General features: G+C 42.0%; 1 protein-coding gene across 22 annotated transcripts in view; it reads left to right on the top strand.

Annotated features, from left to right (window-relative positions):
• Nucleotides 1–26,196, top strand: part of adgrl2a (adhesion G protein-coupled receptor L2a) — a 93,273-nt gene extending 67,077 nt beyond the window's left edge. For 3 of the 22 annotated variants that reach the window (XM_068707435.1, XM_068707438.1, XM_068707450.1), the window contains 20 exons: nucleotides 2,269–2,565; nucleotides 3,242–3,345; nucleotides 3,909–4,094; nucleotides 4,648–4,686; nucleotides 6,659–6,842; nucleotides 7,561–7,683; nucleotides 8,126–8,331; nucleotides 8,975–9,148; nucleotides 9,484–9,693; nucleotides 10,431–10,651; nucleotides 11,287–11,353; nucleotides 15,215–15,306; nucleotides 16,662–16,706; nucleotides 16,977–17,003; nucleotides 17,761–17,929; nucleotides 18,149–18,277; nucleotides 19,056–19,152; nucleotides 20,780–20,908; nucleotides 21,610–21,627; nucleotides 23,631–26,196. In XM_068707435.1, the coding sequence (XP_068563536.1) occupies nucleotides 2,269–2,565; nucleotides 3,242–3,345; nucleotides 3,909–4,094; nucleotides 4,648–4,686; nucleotides 6,659–6,842; nucleotides 7,561–7,683; nucleotides 8,126–8,331; nucleotides 8,975–9,148; nucleotides 9,484–9,693; nucleotides 10,431–10,651; nucleotides 11,287–11,353; nucleotides 15,215–15,306; nucleotides 16,662–16,706; nucleotides 16,977–17,003; nucleotides 17,761–17,929; nucleotides 18,149–18,277; nucleotides 19,056–19,152; nucleotides 20,780–20,908; nucleotides 21,610–21,627; nucleotides 23,631–24,493 (3,380 nt within the window). In that variant the 3' untranslated portion in view covers nucleotides 24,494–26,196. Of the gene's footprint in view, nucleotides 1–2,268; nucleotides 2,566–3,241; nucleotides 3,346–3,908; nucleotides 4,095–4,647; nucleotides 4,687–6,658; nucleotides 6,843–7,560; nucleotides 7,684–8,125; nucleotides 8,332–8,974; nucleotides 9,149–9,483; nucleotides 9,694–10,430; nucleotides 10,652–11,286; nucleotides 11,354–15,214; nucleotides 15,307–16,661; nucleotides 16,707–16,976; nucleotides 17,004–17,760; nucleotides 17,930–18,148; nucleotides 18,278–19,055; nucleotides 19,153–20,779; nucleotides 20,909–21,609; nucleotides 21,662–22,851; nucleotides 22,905–23,630 lie in introns of all 22 variants that reach the window. The other 19 variants (XM_068707454.1, XM_068707453.1, XM_068707452.1 and 16 more) reach the window with 19 other exon arrangements.
• Nucleotides 26,197–26,488: the final 292 nt, after the last annotated feature.

Genomic DNA, 26,488 nt, shown 5'->3' with positions numbered 1-26,488 from the left:
AAACTCCCCATTCACAGAGACTGGAATCTTATCTCATCATCTTTCATACTTTGGAAAAGAGAAACCTATAAAGGGCCCCACAGTTTCTTGGGAATCTCCTGGAAGTTTGCCAAGCAACCCAGACCCAGATGTTTAAAAAAGAATGATATAGTTATTTACACAATATGTCGACACATTCATTTTCTTAAGGCCGAGCTTCAACATTAATCGCTGTAGTATGCTTGACCGGAAATTTGCAACGCTTTTTTTTCTTTTTCGCTTGACTATTTCTTCCACCTCTGGGTCTTCTCAGTGAGTCATGAAAAAAATAAGGGGTATAGCAATAAAACGGTATTGGTGCAGAATAGAGACAGGCATTTCTCCCAGCCAGCTAAATGCTAGTGCTGAAAGGACACTAAGCACAGGTTGTCTCTCAAGCGCTGTGACAGGCCGTGCAGCCGAGAATTTCACTGTGTTGAGTAAAAGGATAAAGGTAGGGGAGGAGGGACAAGAGCTGAGGAGGCTGAGGAGGCTGAGGTGAAGCCAGTCAGCTGTGTACACCTTCATGTCACCGGTGTGTGTTTTGTGCATGTGTTTGTGAGTTGTGTGTGTGTGTGTGTGTGTGTGTGTGTGTGTGTGTGTGTGTGTGTGTGTGTGTGTGTGTGTGTGTGTGTGTGTGTGTGTGTGTGTGTGTGTGTGTGTGTGTGTGTGTGTGTGTGGAGAGTTCTAAAGCCCCCAACAGGAGGGAGCACAGAGTCATCTCCTCTGGTCAATACAGCCTAATTCGCCACAGGTAGCAGCCAGCCTCAAAGGTGATTTCCCTCCAGCTCAACTGTGCTGAAGCCTCTCATCCACACCGTGGGGCCTGTGGTGATTGTAGTGATGGTGTGTGTGTGTGTGTGTGTGTGTGTGTGTGTGTGTGTGTGTGTGTGTGTGTGTGTGTGTGTGTGTGTGTGCTATCAGCAAGACCCATTATCCAATGGAGGCAATAGATATAGAGGTGTTGCTGCCTGGGGTCTGGCTGCCTTTCCCCCAATCCACTGGAAGACAGAAACTGTCTCCAGCTCAGCCCCATTGTTCCTGAATCTTCCTGTCATCGTCTTCTATGTGCGCCTCCATCATCCCTCTCTCCTTCTCCATTTCCCCTGCCCTGCCCCTGACTCCCTGCTCTCTTTCGCTCTGTCTCTCCAATGTCGGCTGTTCTACTGAGGACGACTGTGCTCGGCTCAAGCAGTGTAACTGCACCTCTTCACATTCTCTGCATGCTCTACAGGCAGCCTAATGGAGGAAATCAAAGAACTCAAATGCGATTAGATTCAGTGTGCACGTTGCATTCCAATCGGAGCTCTTTCGATTGATATAGCTCATCCTTTTGAATTCAACCAACAGAGGGGGGTCATCTTTTGTTAGTTTTTACTTGTAGATGTGGAGCAGATTTATATCAAATAGTTAGTGTTTATGAACATTTCATCTATGACACTCTCTTGTGTTCAACTTTTATGAAATGTAATTGCAGTGTAGCCTACACTTCTCTGGTGTATCACATAAAAAATGTCTTCATAGTTTTTCCTTAGTGGCTCATGTTAAATATAAAGAGTGCACTATTTCCTCTTTCCCAGGACTGAAACATATTGTTTTTGCCCGAGGCATTGCATGAGTTACTGCACACCTGCTTTATCAGAGTATGAGTTGTAGCAAGAAAGAACTGTAAAATGAATGTTCAGGCACCGTGGCTACATATACAGGTTCTGTGTTAGTGAAATTTAATCAGCCATGCCACAAAAATCTCCCAGGCAAGAATGATTGCCAGGCAGGAGGATGTTACTGTAATTATTGTCTTGTTCATTGCAGACTGAGTGCCTTGGAAAAGCCATAGTCAACGGGAATGTAAATACGCTTGTTGCACAAAGCACTTAGCAGCAATTTACACAACAGGATCCTTGGATTTATAAGCATGACATTGTTGAACAAGTTGAGGAAAAGAAAAGATATGAATGTAAGTTACAGGGGATAGCTTTAAGGTTTAGTGGTACATGAGGGCATCTGCCCACTAGAAGGTCAAGGTTTGAATACCTGCCAAAGCAACATACTTCATACAGTCAACATAATGCACCCCAGGGTTGTCACACTAATTAGCTGACCTCACACAGCAACCGCAGGTCAAACTGCATCATGTTTTCATAATGCAGTCCTAGAGAGAATCCAATTCCATAAATCACGGAGCCGATAATGTTCTCCTCACTTGACTCCACAACATGTGACGGCTCTGTACCCTCTGTCTCTTCACAGCTCCACCACTCTCAGAAGTCACCACGTCCCCTCAGCCTCAGAAAACTACAACCACCACCACAACAACCACAGCGCACTGGGGTGTGGCCAACACTACCACCACAACAGGGCTCAAGGAGGGCAGCAGGGGAGCACCCAGGCCGCCTCCTGTGATTCCACAGACTACTTCCCCTCCGCCCCTCGAGTCCTTCCCTTTACCCGAGCGCTTCTGCGAGGCCACCGAGAAAAGAGACATAGTGTGGCCTCAGACCCAGAGGGGCATGCTCGTGGAGCGACCTTGCCCCAAGGGAACACGAGGTAAACAGGGCTCCCTCTCACCGCTGGGCCGTGTGCTTTCTGCTTTCAATATGACCCGAGGTGTCCCAAGAGAGCATCCCTTGTTAGAGTTTGTGAGATGTGTCTGATAATCTTGCATGCAACCTTTTTTTATCTATAACGAGCATCAGTTGACGTAGGTGTTCAGGGAATCAGTGTAAGACTGTTTATAATGGTATTAGGTTTTAGCTGTGCCATTCTAGGTCAAAACATGATTCAGCAATCTGTAACGGCTGCTTTGCAGAGGAGCAGGTTCATCTGCTTCTCCTGCAGAGCTCGCATGGAGACGTGCATCCCTCATTTGATTGTGTGTGAAATCGTGTTAGCTCCGAGTTCATCAGGCACAGGGATAATTAGGACGGGGAAAGAATTGTTGGCACTTTGTTGCAAAAACAGGAGAGAGCTGTTGAAAAATATTCAGAAACAATATTGATGACTTAGCATGTTTGGAGTTTACTGTATCCAACAATTTCAATTTAATTTGTCCTTTGACAGCATCCAGACAGTATTACCAGATTAGCACTGTGAGAAAAACAAAATATCCTTCAGGGCGGATATTTCTGTGTGCACACAAACGAGCCAACATTCTCTGGCTTCATTTTCTAATTTGATTTGACTTGATTAAAGTTGACTATTCTGTTCTTGTTTTCCCTGTCAGGCACAGCCTCTTATTTGTGTGTCCTTTCCACTGGGGCCTGGCACCCAAAGGGCCCTGATCTCAGCAACTGTACCTCCCACTGGGTCAACCAAGTAGCACAAAAGGTTTGTATGCGCTCTGCAGAAGTGGAATGTGTTTCTTAAAAAAACAGAGGGACGCACTCAAAATAATGGAAATAAATCCTTGCTACAGCGATGGCTGCAAAGCTAAGTGACATGAGCTTGAAAGCTGCATTTGTCAGCTATAAAAGAGGTCTGTATATGAGGTCTTTGATATGTGTGTTTTCAGAAAACAACTAAACGTGCAAAGGTGAAGAATGTGTTAGAATTGCAGATTGGCAACATAATGGTGAAATGATAGTTCAAGGAAAGTTATGTCAGACAAATGAGCAGAAATAAAGCACAGACAGACATGCATAGAGTGTATACATTAGTATAAGCAAGCAGCTCTTTGTGCACCTTTTTTTTTTTTTTTACTTGCCACACAATAAAAAAAACTGCCGTCATGGCAACTTCTCCTACCTGAATAAAAACATTAAACCCCCTTTTCATACCTGCCGTTTCAAGGACTCACTCAAGTGTGATTTGATGTCAGAAACAGGGCTGTACGGTAACCCTCCAAGTCTGTCTCCTAGCATTCTTGTGAACGTTTTTCATTCTATCTGCAGATCCGCAGCGGTGAAAATGCAGCTAACTTGGCCAACGAGTTAGCCAAGCACACCAAAGGCCCCATCTTTGCCGGGGATGTCAGCTCCTCGGTGCGCCTGATGGAGCAGCTGGTGGACATCCTGGATGCTCAGCTGCAGGAGCTCAGACCCAGCGAGAAGGACTCTGCAGGACGGAGCTTCAACAAGGTACAAATCCAGTATAACTTAAGACACTATATGGAACAGAAATACTGAAATCATTCTCTCACCAATTCTCACTTGCTGCATCACTATAATGATGAATGCAGAATGGATTACAGTGTGCCCCAAAACAATGCAGTAGTATGAAAAGTAGCTTTCCTTTCATTCTCTTTTCAAGTGCAGCATAGCTGACAGACAGACAGACAAGATGAAAAAAAAAATATCAGTTATGTTATTTCAGACTGGCATGTATCAGAGATCTGTGTTAATGGCAGTGTTTGTACATTTGTAGTATTATGATGTGTCAGGAGTCTCTGAGGGGAAAACACAGCATGTCATAGAGGTGAGCTTAAGCACTTTTGCACTTCGACCTCCAGGTAAGTGGGTCAGCGGTACATGAGATGGGGGAGTGACTGGATAAGTCATTCAGCACTAATTTTGTATCCCGACCACTCAGTCAGGGCCTTGTTTCCACAAAGCCTTTACTCAAAGCTCATGAACGTCTGCAAATGATGTGTCTCTATTTTTTATCTGTTCTTTTTCTTTTCTAATAAAAAAGCTTCAAAAACGAGAAAGGACATGCAGGGCGTACATGAAGGTACAGGAGCAATGCCTCTGCCCGCTCTGCTTGCTGCCGTCCCCTCCTCCATTCCTGTGCTACTGTATATGCCCCAGTCCAAGTTCAGCAGCATGTACCCTCTGCACTGTCATGTACTCCCTCCTCCCTGTGCTTCCTGCTTTTTTTTGAGTAATTGCCTTACACACAGTCGTACACAAAGTGCTTTCTAAAGTCAAAGAGAAGTCGTGTCCAATTACCGAGGTGGCTCCCTTACATGTCTCTGTGTTCTTTCCCATCCCTCTATGCGTCGACAGCGATGGTGTATTTTGTTTTTCATTCTGTTTCTCCCTATTGTATGTTTTCTAAGTGTTTACTCAAGATTGCACGTTCTGGATGCGTAACACCACAACTCAAACAAACAACCTGTTCTCACATCTCTCTCATTATTCATTTGCTGAAGGATTTTCTGTTATATTTTTTGCTTTTAATACGAGAGCTCTATTCAATGTAAAAACCACTCCTGAATATTGCATCAAACACAGTTCGCTTGTGATTTATTGTAGAAGCAGCCCCCCCCCCCCCCCTGCACTTCTGGCACAACTTCAGCCTACTTCCAAGGTTCATGGAGAAGGATTTATTCAAATCTTTTTCTTTCTTTTTTTCAAGGACGATCAGCTGGCCTTTCACCGTGAAAATTGTGGCTCTTGTTTAACAAGGACATTGGTTTTAGGTCGTAGAAGTCATTTGTTTCATAAATTAAAGGTGCAAATCTTTAGCTCTATCTGGTTAATAGTGTTTGTCAGGTCAAACTATTTTTTTATTCCTTTCCTTGAATGCTGGTTGGGTTCATACATCAAAAGTATTTTGGTCATATATATCCCTCAACCATTAGGGGGATCAGTGTCCTCCACCTGCCAACAAAGTCACCCCCCCTCAATCCGAATCTCTCCTTCGGGAGGGTGTTAAAATGGATCGAGCTAATTAGCCAGTCAACAGCCGTACGTTCATAAAAAGAATGAAGGAAAAGGGAAGATATACATGTTTGTGCTTACACCACCTCCCCAAAATCATCTCCTCATCATTTGGTTTTTAATGTCACGTAGTAATGTCAAAGTAGATTTTTTTTGCCATAGGAAACACAGTGTTAGCGAGGTTGTGTCAATGTAAATGACAGCATTTATTTGACTAATGACTGCATGAGAGGATTTGGGACAGAGATCGTTGAGTCAGCAGTATCTGACATCTGCCATACTTGACGCAACATCACTATAGCTGCCCCCCAACCTTTCCGCCAGCCGTCGACGGCATTGATTACCAGATTAGACACATTGATTTGATTATTTCCTGAGGAAAACTCGGCATCGTCTGGATCCCACGCCCAATTTATCCTCTGTCTGTCCTGAGCTGTTCATGTGGCAGAAAGGCTGGAAAAATGTTTGCACAAAGGATACAATTCAATTAAACTATTTGACATATAATTGTTTTGTTTTATTTTGCACACATTTCCTTGTCCTTTTGTGAATGATTTTTGCAGAGTGACTTAATGACTTTTTGCACACTCATATATTTGAACTTGAGGACACACTGACTGCAGGTCAAATGTTAGCTTTGCAATTAGAGAGTTTTAATTGAGGACAGCTTTTTGCAATTTGACTTTAATCAGGCCATTCCTTAATATCCTGCTATTGGACAGACCTGATACAGTGTCTGCCCTGATGCAGTGTCCTTGAAAAAGAAACTGAATCAATAATGATGTCTTTCTTATTCTGTAACTTGTCTGTAATTAAGCTTGTCATATATACAGCCAAAGACTAAATGTCACTTTAGATTCTTCTTCTTTTTTTTTTCATCACATTCATTTGAATCCTCACAGATGTGATGCTTCAGCACAGCCTTTCATCCATTTCAGTGTCTGCATGTCTGTGCTTATGCTTACAAACAAATTAATTTATTTTACTCAAGTAGCTTTGTTTTTGTTTGTTTGTGTATTTGTTTGTCTGCTTTGACACAGGCCATTGTGGACACGGTAGATAACCTTCTGCGACCAGAGGCCTTGAAGTCATGGCAAGACATGAACAGCACGGAGCAAACGCACGCCGCCACCATGTTACTAGATACTCTGGAGGAAGGTGCCTTCGTCCTTGCCGACAACCTCATGGAACCGGCCATTGTCAAAGTTCCTGCCGACAATATAAGTAAGTAAACAAGAGTTTGTGGTAAGCAAATGACAAAGAGTTCTTGATTGATGCAAGCTCATTTAATTTGATTACTTTCAATTCATTGAGAGGGTTACTCCTGTGATAGGAAAACAAGGCTGCCTCATAAAAAAGGACTTTGTTTTCATAATAAGCGTTTAAACCTCAGGGGAAAAGAAAAACAACGCATATTAGGTTTAACGAGTCGCTTACTGACAAAGTGATGAATATCAGACAATTAAATAGACTGGATTCTCTGATTGCGCACGCTTAGTTTATAAATGTATGCGTCTAGACCTTGTAACTCTATACATTAATGTGAACATTAGCCTGCTGTGGAGTCATGAAAAGCACATTGTTTATCCACAGCCTCCATCTCTCATTTTCTTCTGCTTTTAGACCATACAAGGAAGGCTTCTCCTTAGTTGTTTCTTTCTCTGCAGTTCTGTTTTATTCATATTTATTAGTGTCTCACAAGGATGAAATGATCACTTTGAGATTGACTTTTTTCATTGTGTAGATCCAGCGTTTGAGCCATTGAAATGTCCTTCAGTCTGTGCTAAGATTTGTGTAGAAATATCAGGACGAAAGCTTTTAATATTCTCCACTGTTTCGTTTGTATACCCTTGTGTCGAAGTCAAACAGTCTGTAATGACCAGTATCTATTTTTCTTGTCCTTTCACCATCAACCCATCCTCTGCCTTTTTGCACCTGGCAGTCCTGGATGTGTATGTGCTCAGCACCGATGGCCAGGTCCAGGATTTTAAATTTCCACAATCCAGCAAGAGCGGTATCTCAATCCAGCTGTCTGCCAACACTGTCAAGCTCCACAGTCGGAATGGTAAGCTCTCTTAAACGTACCAAAAGAAAATAAAGAAATAAAAACTTGGTCAAGATAGTTCTGCTCTAAAAAAAAAGCTCAATATGTGTGTTTGACTTTTGCTTTTATTCTTGTTTCTGTGAAAAGGTAAAGAGTCTGTATTAGTGTCGGTAAGCAACAAAGGAGTTTATCTCAAAAACTCCAAGCCGTGTGGATTTGGCTGAAAAATTAGAGGATTTTAAAGCGTTCTGTCTTTATCTCTCACTCATCTTTCACTCATTCTTGCAGTTCCTTTGTTGAATATTTTGAATGGAATTACATTGGAATAAATTGGAGTGTTTATATTTTTAGTCCTCTTTTTGTCGCCACAGCTTTTTTCTTCATACATTGTCTAAATTGTTCTGGAAGCTTGATCCATTTTTTTTCTTATCCTCCGATGGTTTACGTCTTTCTCTGTCTACAGGAGTCGCCAAGCTGGTCTTTGTGCTCTACAAAAATCTGGGCCAGTTCCTCAGCGCAGAAAACGCCACCATCAAGATGGCCAACGAGGCTTACGGTCGCAATGTGTCGGTGGCCGTCAACTCTGACATCATCGCTGCCTCAATCAACAAGGAGTCCAGCCGCGTATTCATCAATGACCCAGTGATTTTTACCCTGGAGCACATTGATGTGAGTCTCCCTGCTAGAGTGAATGGAGAGGTCATATTAAAAAACACCAGGAGGGAACATCCAGAGTAGACAGAGATCTACAATTTGAATTGTAAATGTCTGGCTAGGTCAGTCGGCAGTTTATTTAAGTCATTGAACATCAAATTAAAGGAGTCTTTAGAACCTAAGTGAATTCTTAATGAAAACTAATTCTTTAATCAACATTGGGATATAAATGATACCCATTTTCTTTTATAGTGGGGGAAATTAACTCCTAGATTAGCCGTACAATCTAGGATGAAATTACTGGAGCACCAATTATCTTTCGTCTTTTAAAGTTGTCACTAGAGTTCCCAGAGGGCCATGCGTGACTCCATTCTTTATCAGAGAAATTGTGCAATTCCAAAGACATGCCGTCAAACAATTATGCTTCTCTGTTATTAAGGCCTCAACTATGGTTCGGTTGAATTGGCAAGCATGTGCCAAATGATATACAACATATGAATTGCTTCATAAGAGCTGTGAAGTGAAAAATCCTCATCCATATCAGTGCGGAAAAATGCTTTGTATGAGTAGGGGGTAAATGGCCTCTGTGTTCTACATGTACTTCAATTTCAGGCAGTCAATTATTTGGACACTTAACCATATCTCTTGTTATCTGCAGATGGAGCACTACTTCAACTCCAATTGCTCCTTCTGGAATTACTCTGAGAGGAGCATGATGGGCTACTGGTCTACCCAAGGCTGCAAACTCCTGGACTCCAATAAAACACACACCACCTGCTCCTGCAGCCATCTCACCAACTTTGCCATCCTCATGGCGCACCGTGAAATCTCAGTATGTCACGTCCATTTTTTATGTCCTCCAGTTGTCTTTCAAACTCACCTGCAGTATTTAAGACTTTTTTTCCTATTTCATAAGAAAACCGAAAACCCCCAAACATCCTTGTTTCTTGGTTTAAATAGCAATGTTACGAGATAACAATAACCACATTGAGGTTCAGAGGATGACACATGCATACTGCTTTCTTCATTAGAGGCTTCATTTTGTAAAACACACATTGCATTCTACACTTTCACACATTCCTCACAGAGCTGAAAGAAAAACATGTTGGCGTCTTTCTTTTCCCAAACATATTTTGAAATTTGCCGTTTATCTTTTATTTCCTCCAGGTTAACGACAGAGTGCATGAACTGCTCCTGACTGTCATCACTCGGGTTGGGATCGTGGTGTCCCTCGTCTGCCTCACCATCAGCATCTTCACCTTCTGCTTCTTCCGGGGCCTGCAGAGTGATCGCAACACCATCCACAAGAACCTGTGTATTAATCTTTTCATCGCAGAGTTAATATTCCTAATTGGTATCGATATGACGGAACCCAGGGTAAGCTGGAACGATTGCACCCTATTGATCTGAGTTTGATTCATTCTCTCTCACTTTATCTCCTTTCCCCCCCAAAACAAAACAAAAGACCCTTTCAGAGTGAAATGGATGAGGCGTTAAGCATTGTTTGTTTCTAACCTTCTCTGCTTGTACCCGACATGACGTGAGCGGGACAGCACCATTAATATAGATTACTAAGGGGCCATGTCTTCCACTTGACTGCTCTTTTTCCCTCTTTCACTTAAAGCCACCGTGTCATGGCTGACCCTGCATCCATAACATTTTTATCTTTTTCTTTTCCACATACATTTTCTCGAGAAGAACAAAAACGTTTTTCTGCGTGCAGCTGAGGTTTATGATTAAATCTACTAACTCTACCCTTACAATACAAATGGCATTTAAATGTCTGCCATGCTGATGGAGAGCTAAACCTGTGCGTAGTCAGAGCCCATGTGGTGAATGAATATTCATTACTTTTTTCATCAATTTCACTGAATGGCTTAGGCAGCAGCGGTGTCTTTTCAGTGGGTTTTAATAAAAGATAGGGTATATGATATACAATTTGCAATAAAGAAAGTGCTATAGAGATTTCTCTTGTCATGTTTATATCATTTTTGTACTACAAGTTAATAAAAAAAATCCCCCCATTTTATAGAAACTGTTATTGCACCGTTATCGATTCTTCTTCTTTTTACTTCTAATATTTATTGTTATTTATGCTAATTGTTACCACTCAGATTGGATGCGCCATCATTGCGGGGATCCTCCACTTCTTCTTCCTGGCTTCCTTCTCCTGGATGTGTCTTGAGGGGGTCCAGCTGTACCTCATGCTCGTGGAGGTCTTTGAGAGCGAATACTCACGGAAAAAGTACTACTACGTGTCCGGTTACCTCTTCCCTGCCATTGTGGTCGGTGTCTCCGCAGCTATCGACTACAGGAGCTACGGGACCAAGAAAGCGTAAGTGCAGCTTTCTGAACAAATCCTTGGAAATGCAGAGCAGACACGCTGGATGCTACACTGTGCGGGCTTACCTGCTGTGACCGTATGTGGCAGCGTTTGGGAAAAAAAATCTCCTCATCATTTCTGCCAGGGCTTTACGTGCATCCCCGGAGCTACTGAAACATTTGAGCTCCTTTTGCCAGGGATGGGCAGCTGTTCAATTTTTTATGTCATTTGAAAGTGGCTGACAGACTCAACACTGTGGTTTCAGGGGGAGGGGGGGGGGGGGCGCAGCTACATTAATGCCTTTCTGCTTAAAGACCCTCCTGTGACCTCTTGTTTGTAAATGCTCTCTTAAAGAGAAGAGCACTGTGCCGAAAAAGCCTTTCACGTAGATTAATCTCAGCTAAAACCCAACTATCAAGAGGGGCTACTTTGTGTCTTCCCTGTTTTGTACAACTGTTTTAATTGTGACAGGAGCATTTGAAAGCGCTCCAAGCTAAATATTGACTAGAAATTTCACACTCAATGTCATCAGCCCAAGCAACCAAAAATGTAATTTCTTTCCATTAATATTTAGCCACAGGATAATATGACATGATATGTACAGTATGCTGCCCCAAGTTGAAGTGTGTGCTTCTTATTCGTTACAGGTGCTGGCTAAGTGTGGACAATCACTTCATATGGAGTTTTATAGGACCTGTCACCTTTATCATCATGGTAAGCCGTTTTATTTTTCTTTGAATACTGCCACTGACAGAGTGAGGAAGGGACTGAGAGTTTGAGATGAAAGAGATGACGGAGAGAGATAAAGGAAGTGAGATGGTTGAACTGAAGGAAAAGTCAGCAGGATTTTTGCTCCACAGTGATGACAGGTTAATTTTACACCAAAGACAGATTTCGAGGCATCCGACAATTCTCTCTGCCTCTTACCGCCTGACAAGGATCAGGATTTGTTAGTCCACTTTAACCTCGCTTCCACACAATTCCCATGAAGTCTCACATTACAGGCATCACCGAACGGCCTTCCATTTAGACTTTTTATGATATGAAGGAACAAAAGAATATGAGAAAATGGCCTTAAGGTGTGTATTTTACAGCTCATACTGAAGCTCCTTTTTTCCTCCTCTGCAACAACCTCCTTGCGTGTTTTTCTGCCTACAGTAAATAGCAGGTGACAGGGTTGTGGAGAAAAAGAAAAGCAAAGGCACTTCTCTTTTTGGTCAAGGACCGTCGGGGGTGAAGGACATATAGCATATCATAATGACATATGTCCCATTGAGCCATGCAATTATTTACTGGTCATGACATTATTATCTCCCGCTCCATCAGAGAGGCTCAGAAGAATGAGACCTTAGGGAGTCTTCCCTCCCTGCGCAAAAAAAAGAAATAGCAGGTGGTATTCCTCAGATATATCCTCTCAGCCCACCACGCCATGTATTGCTTTGCCCTCATGCACACGAAGGGAAGAGGAAGCTCTGCAAACTTGTCCTGCCGCTGTGCAGGGAGGACGGGTGGTATTTGTTCAGCACTGTGTTCATTATCTGGCATAATGGTTGGTACTGTATCTACAGATGCAGTGACCTCTGTTGAACATCAAACTGACACTGAGAATATAGCGGCGAGAGGGGGCACCCATGTCAAATTCCAGCAAGTCTCTGCACACCATTGGCAGACCGCTAGCAGCTTTCAAAGTAAAGAAATAGTACAGCTCTTTGTCTGTGTTGGAACAGAATAGATGAAAAATGAATCTGCTCACTGCACTGCATTTCACAGTTTTGTCAAAAAGAGACATTGCCACTCCATGTAGTGTTTAAAAATGGAGGACGAAGTGCACAGAACCGACGGAGGTCTTTGTTGGATTGGAATGTCTTTGAGTAAATGTTGAAATGCCTGTTTCTCTTTTGTTTTCATTGATTTATTTTTTTCTCTCTCTGCACCATACGTTGAATGTGTGAGCTTATAATTGAGAGAAAGCTAACATTGTATTAAAACAAACATATCTTACTCCCTGTCTCAGCAAATGCTCTGTCAGCCACACAGGAATATGTTTTCTTCTGCCTAAATTGGGCCCTCGTTTTTTTCCAATCGTGTGTTGCTTCCATAATTATTTGAATGAAGAATGCGTCTGCAGTGGAAATGATGATCAGGATCCCGGTGGTGATGACCGGAGAGATAGAATCATGACCCTGTGAGGAGCTAATGTATTGTAGCAGAGCTAATGTGTGACAGGAATGAGGTTTTGCAGTACTGGCTCAGGCATTGCACACTGCTCCTCTGATTCTGTGCAACAATTGACTCAAAAAGACAAAGTACTGTGGAAAGGGGCATCTCGGGGGAGCATGCAGGAGCAAGGTTTGTCTACACCATTCGTGACCCTGGTTTCTCTACAAATTGGCTTTGTCCTTGTCAATGAGGGAGAGGGAGAGGAGGAGAAAAGGCACATGAGCAAAAGAAAAAAGACAGAAAACAGTGCTGCTTTGGCTCATGTCTGGATCCCCATCCGCCACCCAAGCCATGTTTGTGCCAAATAACTTCGTTTTTTGACCTAGGGTGGTCATGCTTTTTTTTCCTCATCCTTTTGTTTCTTCTCCCCTTTTTCTTATTTTTCCTGTTTGTTTGTTTTTTTATTTTTGCTCCTGGCTGAAACAGGCCCTGAATACTGACTGAAAACAAAAGCTGGTGGAAGGCATTTAGATTCTTGTTCTTTGGCAGAGGTTTCCCTGTCTCTGGGCACAGGGGGTATTAGCTCCATGAAAGGGGAACATGGAAGTAATGAGTGGTGGGGGGAGCCATTAGTATGCTTGAGATAGCTTCAACACAAGGCCTCTTGGATCATGACACGTCGGGAGCAGTTCTTATCATCCGGACAGCTCCATCTGCACCTTTAATATTTTATCCCCAGCAGTTCATTTAGAGTTCAGTGTGTACACACACAGTCCACTTCAGTGTAAAAAAAAAAAAAAAAGCTTTCTCCTCAGTCCCAGTGTGGCGAGGTGCTTCTGCATGGCTTGCAGTGATGATTCAGAGACAGAGTGAAGGATAGAAGCAAAGCAACTTCGCTCTAGCAAGGGGATCCCCCAGGAAGGGCTGTGAGAGCATGTCGGTGGGGGAGGGAACATGTGCCGTGCTGCTGTGTTACTTTAAAGTACTGTGTCCCTCTCCTCTGTCTCATTGGATCCATGTCACCACTCTAGGCTGTGTGAAAGGGTTTTTCAAAAGTCCTCGCCCTCCTATCCGTCGTCCCCTCCCCCACTGTCTGACTCATAGAGGCGGCTGATAGAAATAATGGCTGATAGCTGCGAAACAAAACATAGTTTCAGTGCTGTCTGTGGTATAAAAGAAGGTTTCACAATTCATTTTTTTTTCTCCCCCCCCCCCCTTCTCTTTTTACTGCCTGGGTTATTGTGAGCAGCACTGTGAGTTGATTGCATGTGGAGGGGTGATGTATTGATCACAGGCAGTCTTTTGATAGCAGCGTGCTCCAGAACACGGACAATTTATGTTCAAGAGTGAATGCTCTGAGTCCAGCACACAAAGGTCATTCATTTATTTCATGCTCTCATACTGGCAAAGCATCTGCTTTATTCTTCTGAAAACAAGATACCACTGAGATATACACTGTTTATAATGCTCACCTGGAAAAAAGAATGCTTTGGTTATTGCAAATGTATGCGCATACCACTGACACAGTAGCTGCTGTATTTTTCAGTGTTTCTGATTCTTTGATATGCACTATTGGCGATACACACTTCAATTTCTTTAGATATTCCTTGGCATTATTTATACATACCTGGCTTGCAGTACAAACACAGTTTGGTTCCTCTGCTGTGAGTGCATGTACATGCTGTGTCAGGGACTACTTTGCCCCAAAATAAATGTTTTTGAAGTAAATTATTTGGAGCAGCTCTTTGCTGGCCCGACCAGCCTTTGTGTCTCTAAATCACGGTATTGATTTTTTAAGGTACCGAATAAATGTGCTCTGAAACACAGCACATAGTATCCTTGTCTCAACCTGATATGTGCCACTGGTTCCCTTAAGATTTAATACATTAAAGCAAGCAAGCAAACTCCATCTCCCTCTTTCTTTCTCTCTTTTTTTCATCTGTCCACACACAGGAATCGAACAAAATATACCATGTCCCCTCAAGCCTTTTGTCGCTGGTTACACCTTATAATATTTCACTATGTGCATAAAATGATATGCAGTTGTTTTGTACAACAAGAGGGTCTCTTATTTCTCCTGCTACATTTCATTCCCTTCTGACTTTGCCAGACTGCTGCTGTGTTGCTGTTTCATTCTTTCTTTTTTTTTTTTTTTTTTTTACTGTGATGGATTTTAATGCATTTCCATGCTCTTATTGATATAGAATGACACTAAATTTGGCGCCAGTCGGCCCCGTCTGAGGCAGGCTGGAACGATAGATGTTTATTGGATTAGTCTGTGGACATGCAGAGATTTGAAGGCTCTCCTCTTTTAATACTTATAGACAAATTAACAGGTTTTTTGTTCTCTGTGCCTGCTAAATCTTGCGTCATACATCTTCATGTATTAACATTGTCATTACTCTGTTTTGACAGCTCAATCTCATCTTCCTGGTCATCACAATGTACAAAATGGTGAAGCACTCTACCACCCTGAAACCAGACTCCAGCCGACTGGAGAATATAAAGTAAGTAAAGGGTCATATGCTGAACACACACCCGCCTTCCCCCAATTCTCCTGCTTATCAGCAATGTAACACTGGTGCTGTTCTGCCACCAGCCCCAGGAAAACTAACGCACTTTTACTCTTACGGTAATGATTTTATTTTTTTTCTATTTTTTGTATTTTTTGCTTAATAATGTTTCATGGAAAAAATGCTTTACCTTCCCCACCTCCAAGCCAAATTTCACTGCCGTTCTACAAAGTGACATTAGAATACATTCATTTTTATTTTTCAGTCGGAAATTATCAGATCAGAAGGTCCACCAGAGAAATGCTTTATTTTGACTCTCGAGATTTCAAATTTGCACAGTTTTGTAATGAGACTTTTGTCATGCTGTCATGATGACTACACATACTCTGTGAGTCATCTGTTAGCCTTTTGTTGTTTTTTTTCAAGCCACTAGCCACAGAATTGCACGGGCATGACACACACTCATCACTCTACGGCTGCAACTTAACTATGCGCTGTTAGCTCTGCTAGGGCGGGGTACAATGGAACAGTTACCATGTGTGTTTGCCGCTGGAACATGTCAAACCTTTTTTTTTTTTTTAGAGATCTCAGTGTCAGAAAAAATTCCTTCCCTACACAACCGCCACCAGCCGACCACCACCCCACTATCCCCTTCAAGCTAAGGCTTTCTGAGTCGCCTCAGCAATTATGGCGTTTTATGCTTCGGGAAGTTTTTCTGAAGCACTAACTGTTTTGCTTTGTGTTTTTTTTGCACTTCTGTGAAAACAATACTTATTGCTCTTTATTGCAGGCTGAAAATCAAGGCATTTTACATTTGGGGTTATATGGTTTTGTTACTCGCAGTAGCAAGGCCCCACATCATTCTGCACAATTTTATTTCATATTTCAACTTCCACCACTCTGTGTAGGAGCAGCGGTGTTGCTATTTTCATCCAGTGTTTGTTATTTTTCATTTTTCCGTAATGAATGTGTGCAACATTACGGCACTGGTAAAACTGCAACCTAGGAGAACAGTCAGAAAAGTTCTTATTTAGACTTCTGGGTTTATTTGAGATAGACTACTCCCTTATCAAGCAAACCACAACAGAACACATGTACTGAACATGGTAGCACCCAACATGGTGTGCATTTGTACTTGGATGAAATGATTTCTCTTATGCTTATACTGCGGAAAGACATGGTGTATTAACAGCTGTTTCCTTGTGTTTTTTTGTGCTGAAGTTCGGTCTGAAAGTCAGTTTAGCACCAGTGTCATTGCATGTCGCATGAGAAAGCAAAGTTAACGCACACCCTGTCCTTTCTCTTCTCCTGTCATTCTCCTCCTCTCTCTGTTCTGCGATCCACACCAGTAATTATCGCGTTTGTGACGGCTACTATAATACAGATTTGCCTGGGTAAGCTTCTACTATATACCTCAGATAATTTATTTCACCCACACATCACCACCCACGCATTCGATAGCATAAATGCAAATTCGACCACAGACAATGTGCCCTGACTTTTGTAATTGAATCATCAACAGCAAAAAATACAACTCTGTCAGACTCTTTGCCTCCCGTGATTTCCCTTGGATCAAAGTTGAAGATATCGTACTCAAATGCCGACTAACGCACACTGCTCTGATCTAATTGTGTTTCTCTCTTCCTGCTTATCATGCTCTCTAGCTATGAAGATAATAAACGGTTTATCAAGTAAGGACATGTTGCCCAGAAGTCTCGTCTTCAGCTTGTAGTTTATCCTCTCTCCCCGTTTATTCTGTCTTTCCTTTTCTTTCTTTCTTTTCCTTTTATCCACTGGTTCATACTCTCCCAAACTGCAGCTTCAAAGCTACTCATCCACTGTCCTTGTGACTGCTCACTTTCACCGTGTCCATCATCTTGAAATTCAGTGTTGTTGTTGTGTGTTTGAGCGCTGACCTGTGACCGCTGCTGGTGTCTGAAGGCTCCACAGGACCTTCACACACGAGGCGGGGAATCTCTTTTTTTCCTTGAACTCTTTCCACATCTGCCTAGTTCTCCAGCTCTGATAACACACTCACTAGATAAATATTAAGTTTATAATAGTATCAAATGATTTTTTTGAAACACACTGTGCTTGCTGATTATGCTGGTCTGTATGTTCTAACTCATAAGTTATTTACAGAAAACCAGATCAAGTTTTTGCTTCCTTCTTGTCTGTTTGAAGGCAGGGACTGCATTCCAGTTTGGGCTGAGAGTGTGTGTGGATGGAGGGGTGGGGACAGTCGGGAAAGGGTTTGTGAGGATGGCATAGGTGTTGTTTGTCATTTTATTGTTTTCCTCTCACCTGGTTTACAGCTTTTTTCCTAGTTTTCCATAGTTATGGTGATTGCAAATCCCACTCATCATTCTGTCAGATCACTAAATGCCTCTCACGCTGGATTCGTCCTCTCCTTTTGTTTTTGGTGCTTTTTTTTTTGCTGTCCTTCAGATCCTGGGTCATGGGTGCCTTCGCTTTGCTGTGTCTGCTGGGTCTCACCTGGTCCTTCGGTCTCTTCTTCATCAATGAGGCCTCGATTGTCATGGCATACCTCTTCACCATATTCAACACCTTCCAGGGAATGTTCATCTTCATCTTCCACTGTCTTCTCCAAAAAAAAGTAAGTTTCTCATCATCCGCAGTGCTCAAAGACAAGTGATTTCTCTTTCAAGGTGAAACGTTCCTGAATTTGAACAGACCTTTGCACCAGAATGCAGAATACACAAAGCACCACATGCTGATATAAAGAACAAGCACTGCTGGCTTCAAGATCTTGGCTAAGTCATATGTAAAGTCAACAACGTACTGTAGGTAAACACTCGGCTGTTTGCTCACGCAGGTCCGCAAAGAGTACAGCAAGTGCTTCCGCCACACGTACTGCTGTGGAGGGCTGCCAACCGAGAGCTCACACGGTTCTGCAAAGACTTCCACCACACGGACCAGCGCACGCTACTCTTCTGGTACACAGGTAGACCAGCAGCTTCATACAGTCAAAGACTCGCCGAGTGTCAGAACATAGAAGAGCACAGTGTTTCCTGCACACACACACACACACACACACACACACACACACACACACACACACACTGTCACCATACAGCTCATCTACATTTATAAAGACCAAAGTTTAAACAATTGCTTATGAGAATGTACTGTCATCATTAGCATGACCAAAAAGCTTCAGAGGTAGATCAAGTGACACAAACATGATGCCACATTATACAAGCAGCATCTGCTGTACTGCATGAGTACCTTTCTTCTGTTCTGCCCCCTTTAGCACTTGCTTTTATCTTTTTTTCTCACTAACGTCATGTGCATGGGAAATAGTACCGCACTGTTTAAAGAGCATTGCAGGCACATTTTACTGCGGGGAGAGAAAACGACAGAAAAAAAATAACATATTTGCTTTATCCCTTTCTTGTTAAAAGCTAAAAGTCCTTATTAGGCGATACCTCCAGATGTATTGTGCTTATGGAGAAGCATCCCTTTTATACTTTAAACTCCAGCTTATTCAAGGTACTTGTGGCTGGAGCTGAAGTCATTCAAAAGTTGACTCACATTAATTAGTTTTTGAAAGACATACAGAGAAAGTGAGCATTAGTGCTGCCCTTGCCTCACTGCATACTAGTATGCATGTGCGGAGTGGTAAAGTCAGTAGTATGTACACAGAAAATCAATGGAAGTTGGTCTGAAAGGTGAGCGGGCTTGTTTAAAGTCCTAATGACTGTCCCTTGTTGACCTGACAGAGTCGTATCAGGAGAATGTGGAATGACACCGTAAGAAAGCAATCTGAGTCCTCCTTTATCTCAGGTGACATCAACAGCACCTCCACCCTTAACCAAGGTCAGTTCACACCTCATGTCTCTCCACATGCACACCTATGCACACATTTCATCATCCAGCTAAAAATACCTCTTTCAAGTTCCAATGATCTCACACCGCAGTATAGGACCCTAATCGTAATAAATGCCTTCAGTTTGAAAAGACAGAGCAGTACGGTGAAAAAAAAGATGTAGACCTTTAGTCTAGTCTCTGGGTTCTGCCAACGAAGGATTACGAAAATCCGTCCTCAAATACTCTGTGCTCTGTCATTCTGGCTGCTAACGTCAGTCTCAAATTGGGGCAAGACTGGAGGAGCGTTTTTTTAATTTAAGTGCTTGCTGTCTAAAGTTCATAACCAGGCTCAGGGGAAACATCGACAAAACTAAAAAGGGAAGGGAAAAAAAAAAACTTTTATTTCAGGAAAATCTTAACACGCAGAGAGAGGCCATTTGTTGCCTGGCATGTAAGGTGACCTCTGTTACTTTACAGGGGGATTTATGAGGGAGAGAGAAAAAAAACTGCCATTTATTATTTAGCTTGAGCACAAACATGATGATGAGAAGATGATGTTCAACTCTGACTGACCTGGAGTGCTTAGTGTGATGTTAGGCTTTCTGCTGCCTCTGAAATGGCTTTCCAAGCATGCAAAGGAAGAGAGGGTTTACACCGAGGTGGTTTAACTTCCCTCCCTCCTCTACCCTCCACCGATTCCTGTCGCTGCCGCTCTTTGCCTTCGCTTTCTTTTTTGCTACCACTTCACACAAGGAAAACATTACACCCAGGGCTTTAAAGCACGTTTTGACTTGCCAATACAAGTGTAACAATATAGACGTAGGGCTTTTTTTTAGCCCCTACAGTACCGTTTCCTGGAGATGTTAATGTAAAGGTTGGATATTGATCACTCCAGGGTGTAGTAGCCTAGTTACCCTGGAGTGTCAGTGCACTAAAGGAGGGCTCTATCTCCTGGAAGCACTTCCCTGTCATTAAAAACATCCCTGGAGACTTCCCAACATGACAGATGGCATTTAACACTGGTGATAAATGGCAGTTGAAATACCTCAGATCTTTAAAACACAGAGGGGAAAAAACTGAAAGTAACATGAGGTTTGCAAGGGTATGGCCAAATTTGAGCCTAAAAAAAGATTTTGATATAAAAAATACTTAGAAGGATTCTGCTCTTTGTCTTAGGGGAGAGTTTATATTTGGACCTGGTTCAAACAGTGAAATATTTGCCCATGTAAATACGACTTAAGCACAATAATAAGCACAATGGATTGCGTTATTTTTATTTTTTTAAATGAATGGGTAATGAACGACCTGCAACGCACATAATAAATGAACGTGAGAAGTAAAAAAATAAATAAAAAATGTAGCTAATGGTTGTAAAAAAGGCCTGCAAACGTTTTTCTGCGCATGCAGAAGTAGCTGGTTTCTTGTTTCTCCCCAGATGCTTCTCAAATTTTAATCTGCGCTCTCAACTTCAAAATAAACATCCTAGTTTCAGATTTTGGCAGTCACCCTGGGTGACACTTCACGCCTCGAAAGACAAAATTTCAACAAAATTGTTGGGGTTTTTTCTCCATGAAACTTTCAATCACTGTCGGCTGACTGCGCCACACTTAACTCCTCTTCTGTCTTGCCACTCCAGGAATGACCGGGAATTATCTACTAACAAATCCTCTTCTTCGACCACAAGGCACTAACAACCCTTATAACACCTTACTGGCCGAGACAATCGTGTGTAACAACCCCACGGCTCCAGTGTTTAACTCGCCAGGTGTGCTTACTTAATACTTTCACCTGCATTCAGGCTTTTCTTCTCTCTTTGTTTCTCTTCCTCTTTGTCTCTTTAGTTGAGTATACAAAGGCCAAATGAAAAGCAGGATGTTCTGCAGTATCGCCTTTCCTTCTGAATCATTGTCTCCCATATACAGTACATACTGTGCGCACATGTTTTCATGTAGAACGGAGATTTTTGTGGCTCGTCTCGACCCACCCTCTGTGTTCTCATGTTTCTCTTATCCAAACTCTGAGCGGGACATAATGATTAAGATGGGGAAGAGATACTACATGCTCTGCCTTGAGATAATGTAAACAATGGTGTTGACCTGAAGCTGTAGTATAAACTGCATGATTATTAAGATTTATGCTCTTGAATTTGTCAGGTGCTTTGTTATTTTATGTGTGTTTTAGAGGGAGCTTTCCCATTAAAACGTGTTACAGTGCAATCAAATCTATGCCGCTTAATGCAGATCCACTTAATGCAACTTTAGCATTATGTTGTCTGTGTATAGATATATTTGGTAATAGCTGATATACTAAAAATATCTATATTTTATATATCACTATATCTCAATTGCACATGGCATTTAAGCATATCACTGTTAAGACTGCTGCGATTATGTGTGTTATTCTATTTTGATACTGAAATGGCATCTTTTGTCATGTTTTGTGCTTTTCCCCTGTGCTTCCCTCTAGTGACCTTCAGAGAGACAAGTATGGGAGTAAAACTTAACTTTGCCTATCAAATGTAAATTTTTTTCAGCATGCTTATTAAAAACAACCAAAACCCTGGCACAATCACTTGGTTTACTTTAGGCCATTAACACACACTCAGTGAGCAAGTGGTTCACAAAGTTATCCACCCAAATTCTAGTCTAATCTGAAAAGAAATAAAAAGATTTATCTTGTCATTTTAAGAAATCTTCCAGATCTGACAGCTTTATCGCAAATGCCCAAAAACTCTGCTTCTCTCTCTTCTGCTTAATTTGTGATTTTATCCGACCAAAAATGTGTCGCTTTTTTCTGGCAGAAAGGAGCATTTTTTTTATAGAGGATTCATTTTCTTTTCTTTCTTTTCTCCCAAAATGTCTGTCCTCCTGTGGCATTCGGCACTCTCAGTGTCCAGTAGCATTCCCCTCACACCTTTCCAGGCAGCACCTGTCTGAACACTGAATTGCCTCCTAGCTGGCACAAACACATGGATGTCATGGCAGCAGCTGTTTCTTTTTTCCTTATTCTCCTTTTTTCCCACAACTTTCTTGTCATTTCTCTTAATTTCCAATAGGCTCTGTGAAAGCTGCACTTTTAACATGCCTCTTACAATCACAATTACTCCCCCCTTATTTTGGACAAAGACAAACCTTTCTGTAAAATATCCTATTAGTCTTCATCTTCATTTTTTACATCTGTGTTCTTCAAGGAGGCATGTTAGCCATAGCAGAGCACATTTTTCCTTTATCTCCTCTCTCAATCATGGCGTAGCTAATATTTATCCCTATTTCGGCTGTTTTCCATGACCTCCATGCTTTGAGAAATTCCTAACATGACCTCTGCAGCGGCTGTGTTATTCTTGAGCTGTTCTGCTAGTGACCGGGGTCTCACTGGGAACTGTCACTGTGACGGATGCCAAGTGCTGGGCTGCGGGCAAGCTCTGACCTTTGCCAGCTTTGGGTACACAAGCTGCCAACTAATGGACAGAAAGTGTACCAACACAAGCAAAAAAAATAAAAAAATGTTGGAAAAGAATTCTTCATCCACAAAAAAGTAGCTTTTGGCTAATTCACAAAAGTAAAAGCTATTTAATGCTTGTTTGTTTTATTTGCTGAACCCTTGCTCTTGCTAATTTGCAGTTAAGACTTTTACTTTACGTTTTGTTGTTCTTTTGAGTGATTCTTCTTCATGTTACAATAAATCATTTTACTTTCTTTTGTACATCAGCTGCTCTTAGACCAGATAGCCTGAGCAGACAGACATGATGTGAGTTGTCTAAAGTGAGTCTTTTCACCTGCTGTGTGTGGTGATGGTGGAGTGCTGCTTGTGGGCTCCCCTTGTAGTGAGAACAAAGATGGCTGTCCCATGTTGATACATGACTACTTCCCCTCTCTGTCTATGTCATCTTTTCCCATCTCTTTATTTTTTTCTTTCCCTCGGCACATCAAACCTATTAGTTGCTAGACAACCTGTAAGTGTTGTAGCTTGCCCGTTTGTGGCTTCATACTTGTGGACATCTACTTTTGCCCGGTGTGTTGTGATTGTTTGTGTCTTAATGTTGTTTGGGATCTTTTTTCGTTGCTTTGTCACTTTTGTGGCAGACTAAAACGCACAATGCTCTGCTTATTATGAAGCGATTTTTAAAAGGGACAGTCAAAATGTATATGTGAGAAAGTAAAATGATTTCTCATTGCAAACAATGCATGCACATATATGTGTATATACAGTATGCATATATGTATATGTATATATGTATATGTATATTCATATGCATATATCCGTATAAGCATATGCATATATCCGTATATGCATATTCTTATATGTATATGCTTATGCGTATATTAAGAATTGTGCCTAACTAACGGATTTACAGCATGGCTTAATTTGATTTGAGTTTCTATGTGAAACTGCATCCTAAACAGCATTAAACTCACTTTTGCACTTTTATATGATGATTATTGCTGTTGACTAATGTAACATCCCCTCACATGTCCCCCTCTTTCCAGGGCACTCACTGAACAATGTGGTGAGGGATACAAGTGCAATGGATACTCTACCGCTAAATGGTAACTTTAACAATAGCTACTCACTCCGCAATGGGGATTTTGGCAACAGCGTGCAGGTAGTAGACTGCGGCCTCAGTCTGGACGATGCTGCCTTTGAGAAAATGATCATCTCTGAGCTAGTACACAACAACCTGCGTGCCTGTAACAAAAGCCACCAACAGCAACAGCAACAGCAGCAGCAACACCACAGTTTACATCATCCACCCCACCACCAGCAGCCCCCGCAGTACCACCATCACCACCACACGGAGCGGGCTCCGCCCAAGGTGACGGTGGTGGGCGGCAGCAGCAGCAGCAGCGAAGACGACGCTATCGTAGCCGACGCTTCGTCTTTGGTGCACGTGGGCGACACGGTGGGTCTTGAGCTGCACCATCAGCAGGAGTTGGAGGCGCCGCTCATCCCCCAGCGGACTCACTCGCTTCTGTACGCACCCCAGAAGAAGGTGAGGACCGATGGGGGAGTTGAAACCTTTGTCAGCCAGCTGACACCCACCAACCCCGACGATAGTCTGCAGTCCCCAAACAGAGACTCCTTGTACACTAGTATGCCTAATCTGAGGGACTCTCCAAACCCCGAGAGCAGCCCCGACGTGGTGGAGGACCTGTCCCCCTGCAAGGGGAGTGAGAATGAGGACGTTTACTACAAGAGCATGCCTAACCTAGGGGCTGGCCACCAGCTCCAAGCCTATTACCAGATAGGCCGAGGGGGCAGTGATGGTTACATTATTCCTATCACTAAAGATGGCTGCTTCCCTGAAGGTGATGTACGGGAAGGACAGATGCAGTTGGTGACCAGCCTTTAAATGTAGGCTATTTAAATCATCCCCAAACCTCCTTTTGCAGCTTTGACCTCTTGAAGGACACACCAGTGAAAGGAAGGGAAGTGATCGTTTTATTTTTGAAGAGAAGCCCCGTCATACACACTAGTCATTTACAAACCCTCCTCCTCCAGCTGCATTGCGATCTCCTTTCCCTCAGACATGCCACTCTTCCTACCTTCCCTGCAGACCAACAGACTTGATGCACAGCGATGGCAGTGCAACGTTTTAATGAGACTGTACATAAATGCAGAGTCAAATTTCAATTTTAAGAGACAAGCCAACTATGTATTTAAATGTGCTGCTGCTGTTTAAAAATTGAGAAAAATTTAAGGTACGAAAAAATAAAAGACAAAAAAAAGAAACATTACTGGCTCCATCATATCAGCAATTTCCCGGTCAAAAGGTTGTACATACACTTCCCAACATCCTTGTTGAAGCCTGTTTTTTTTATTATTATTGTAAACAAAACAACACCCCTGGACCAGGATGTGGACTCTGTTTGTAAAATGTTCCCAATCAGACTGTCAGAAAAGGAATATAAGGTCCTGGTTGCCCAGCGTCGCTTTCCGTCACCTTGAAGTTTGGATTGTATAACCACTAGCAATCAAGCCCCTGGCCTTATATTTTCTCAACTGTACATTGAACTGTTGTCAAGGAAAATGGCTAAAATATATATTTTGTTGTATTGCTAGTGTAAAATAAAAAAATCATGGAAAAAAGTTAATATGAAGAAACCTTTTAATTGCAAAATTTAACGTTTGAGAAACTATTGTGTAGAAGTTGCACATATGTTATACAGTGTGTTTATGGTTCCAACACTTCATTCATGGTAGTATGTTTGAACGTAAAGGCTTATGAAAAGAAAGGAGGATTCAACAAATTACAAAGATGCATTATCACTTTTTTCCACTCGTGAACAGTGTTTTTTGCTTACTGAGTTACATTGATCGCCCATTGAAATATGTCTATATGATTTTGCCAAAGTGGCATTAATTTCAGTAGAATGGGAATGCAAAAACCCAGTTAAAGTGATTTATGCATTGCACATTTTTTTGTGTAATTATGAATGAAATAGATCTTTTTAACAGTCATGGCAGAGTGATGGGCAAGGACTTTTGACAATAAAGTTTCTATCATAAATGTAGTTCTTCCGCCTGGGTTTGAACATTTTATTTATTAAAATCTTTCCAAAAAATAAATGGGAAATGTGTGAATATTTTCCAGCACTGGTATACATGCTGTACTGTAGCTCATGTTTTTTATGTAAACATGTTACCAAGGGGCTCATCACTTAAGACTGATGTAAAGTTCAACACTTGTATAACAAATGAAATAAATGTGAGATTTTTTGTCAAATGCCAGTTGCTTTTTAATGGTTTGTGTTTTTGGTACTATTTGAAAAAAACAGGTTTCATTATTTTGCCATGGACAAAACATACTTTTGATTATGAGTAGGTCCAGAGCACCTTGAAGGGTAAAATTGGTGAATTGTTTTCTGGGGGAATTATTTGCTTATTGTTCTGCTTTTTCTCCAAGCGCTGCAGAGTAGAGAGCTCATTTCACCGTATGTGTTAGAGAAGCCAAATCTTTCCATGTGATTCAAAGATGAGAAACTCAGGTAGGAAAATTGCATTGTAAATGTTCCTCTGTGTGGTTGTAACACTAATAAAGGTTGGGAAATGACACTGGTTCACAGCATTGTCCACTTAGTATATTATTGAATGAGCACTAGTCCCGGCACCATTAAAAAGCCCGGCGCTACAGAAATCTTGTAAGATGTTAGCTGTAATGCCTGTGTGGGAGTGGAAATGTGTCCATGGACCTAACAAGGGGTCAATGTTACACTTGGCTGCGGTTGTAGAAATGTATTACACATAATATGTCCGAATATGACACGTATTTGCTCTAATTAATGTCTGCAGCTGAAGCCCACAGTCACTTCCTGTACGGTTTATGCCTCAGGTAATGCTAATTTAC

This window comes from Cebidichthys violaceus, unplaced genomic scaffold (assembly GCF_023349555.1).
Source record: "Cebidichthys violaceus isolate CVI_PGR_0920_01 unplaced genomic scaffold, fCebVio1.0.p SCAF_13, whole genome shotgun sequence".
Taxonomy (NCBI): Eukaryota; Metazoa; Chordata; class Actinopteri; order Perciformes; family Stichaeidae; genus Cebidichthys; species Cebidichthys violaceus.
This window is presented reverse-complemented; position numbering and strand designations above follow the sequence as displayed.